The sequence below is a fragment of the Octodon degus genome, unplaced genomic scaffold (genome assembly GCF_000260255.1).
Source record: "Octodon degus isolate 3935 unplaced genomic scaffold, OctDeg1.0 scaffold00288, whole genome shotgun sequence".
In the NCBI taxonomy this organism is placed as follows: Eukaryota; Metazoa; Chordata; class Mammalia; order Rodentia; family Octodontidae; genus Octodon; species Octodon degus.
In genome coordinates, this window is record NW_004524864.1 from 362,042 (window position 1) to 363,986 (window position 1,945).

Genomic DNA, 1,945 nt, shown 5'->3' on the forward strand with positions numbered 1-1,945 from the left:
TTTTAATTTTTTTTTTTTCAGAACTGGGGGTTGAACTCAGGGCCTTGCGCTTGCCAGGCAAACACTTATTCTACTGAGCCATCTCCCCAGCCCCTAGAATTGTTTTTAAAAGTGTGGGAAAGGTTTATAAGAGTGGGAAGGATTTATAAAGCCTTAAAATACATATTATAAAGGCGCTGGGGAGATGGCATAGTGGAGTAAGCGCTTCCCTGGCAAGTACAAACGCAAGGGCAAGAATTCAATCCCCGGTTCCAATAGACATTTATAATCAAATGATTGATTAGCCGTAATTTGAACCGTGCTCATCAAAGTGCACTCATTTACCTAGAAATGTCTTTAATTTATCCTTGATGACCAAGTATTACTCCATTGTATAAAAATAAGTTTTCATTGGTTGATGAGCATTTGGGCTATTTTCCAAAATTTAGCTATTAAAAACTATGCACATGGCTGGACATGTATCATTGTGGTATGATGTTTTCAGCTTTCAGGAAGATACCAAGAAGGGGATAACTGGATCAAATGGAACCTTTAGGGTTTTTTGTTTTCGTTTGGCCGGTTCAGCCAGCCCTGAGGGTGGGGCTGGCACTGCGTGTGGTGCCAGGAATCAAACCATGGTCCCCTGCATCTGCCTGAGCTTGCATAAGCAGGTGCTTTAGACCACTGAGCTATCTCATTGGCCCTCGTTTATTTTTTGAGTAATCTCATACAGCCAATCTTATTGGTTGTACCAAATTACACCCCCAACATCCCTGCCTGCATTTGTTATTGGTTGACTTCTTAATGAAAGCCCTTCTTGAGTGTCTTAATTTGCATCCCCTTGAATGACCAGTGCTGTAGAACTTCTGTTTTGGTCTTTTGAGACAGGGTCTCACTATGCAGTTCAGGCTGACCTTGCTCACTTTGTAGCTGAGGCTGGTCTCAAACGATCCTCCCGCCTCGGTTTCCTGAGTGCTGGGATGTCAGGCTGCACCACCACCTCCAGCTGATTTAGAACAGTGTTTCATACATCTGCTTGCTGTTTGCATTACATGTGAGAGGTGTCTTTTTCTCAGAATCCCAGTTTTGGGGTAAGTCTTTAAATTTAGGGGGACTAATATTTTTTGAGCTGTTTATATGTTCTACGTGGTAGTCTGTTTTCACGGACAGCTATTTTAAAGAAGTGGACTTGTAGCCTAGAGAGTATGGGGTTTGTGACATTGTTTTTCTGACTTCTAGATCTTTGGCTTGAAGTTCATCTTGGGGACTGAAGAGCTCTGGCCTCTGCTGCTCGGCTTCACCATTATCCCAGCCATCTTGCAAAGTCTGGCACTTCCTCTTTGCCCGGAAAGTCCTAGATTCTTACTCATTAACAGAAAAGAAGAGGAGCGTGCTAGGAAAAGTGAGTGCCCTAGGGCCAGTGAGATAGCTCAGCGGACTAAGTGCCTGCTTGGGGGCAAGTGCAGGGACCAGGGTTCGATCCCTGGCACCACAGGCAGTGCTGGTCCCACCCATAGGTGTACTGAGCCAGCCAATGAGACCCAGCGTGGTGGCCCACGCAAACCTGTAATCCCAGCCCTGGGGAGGCTGAATGGAAACAGGATCATTACAACTCCAAGCTGCGTAGTGAAACCCTGTATCAAATTCGTAAATTACAAAAAAAAAAAAAAAAAAAAAAAAAAAGTGCTGTTTGTGCTGCATTTTATGATTGGGGCTTTAAAGTATTCGGGAGAGGGAGGGCTAAGACGTCCCCAGCTTCTCTGCGGCTCCCCCTGGGCGGGGAGCTGAGGATGGTGTCCTGGTCCCTGGCTCTGTGTAGCGCCATGCGGCTGGAGGACAGGTTTTGGCAGGAGGACATGGTTCCAGGCCTCCCTCACTCCCTCCCCTGGCTCTCCTCACCAGTCCTGCAGCGGCTGTGGGGCTCTGAGGACGTGTCCCAGGACATCCAGGAGATGAAGGACGAGAG

At 46.7% G+C, this 1,945-nt stretch overlaps 1 protein-coding gene across 1 annotated transcript in view; it reads left to right on the forward strand.

Annotated features, from left to right (window-relative positions):
- Nucleotides 1–1,945, forward strand: part of LOC101567871 (solute carrier family 2, facilitated glucose transporter member 3) — a 121,598-nt gene that overhangs the window by 109,176 nt on the left and 10,477 nt on the right. Inside the window, exons 6-7 of the mRNA XM_023707414.1 lie at nt 1,219–1,381; nt 1,882–1,943. Of these exons, the coding sequence (XP_023563182.1) occupies nt 1,219–1,381; nt 1,882–1,943 (225 nt within the window). The remainder of the gene's footprint in view (nt 1–1,218; nt 1,382–1,881; nt 1,944–1,945) is intronic.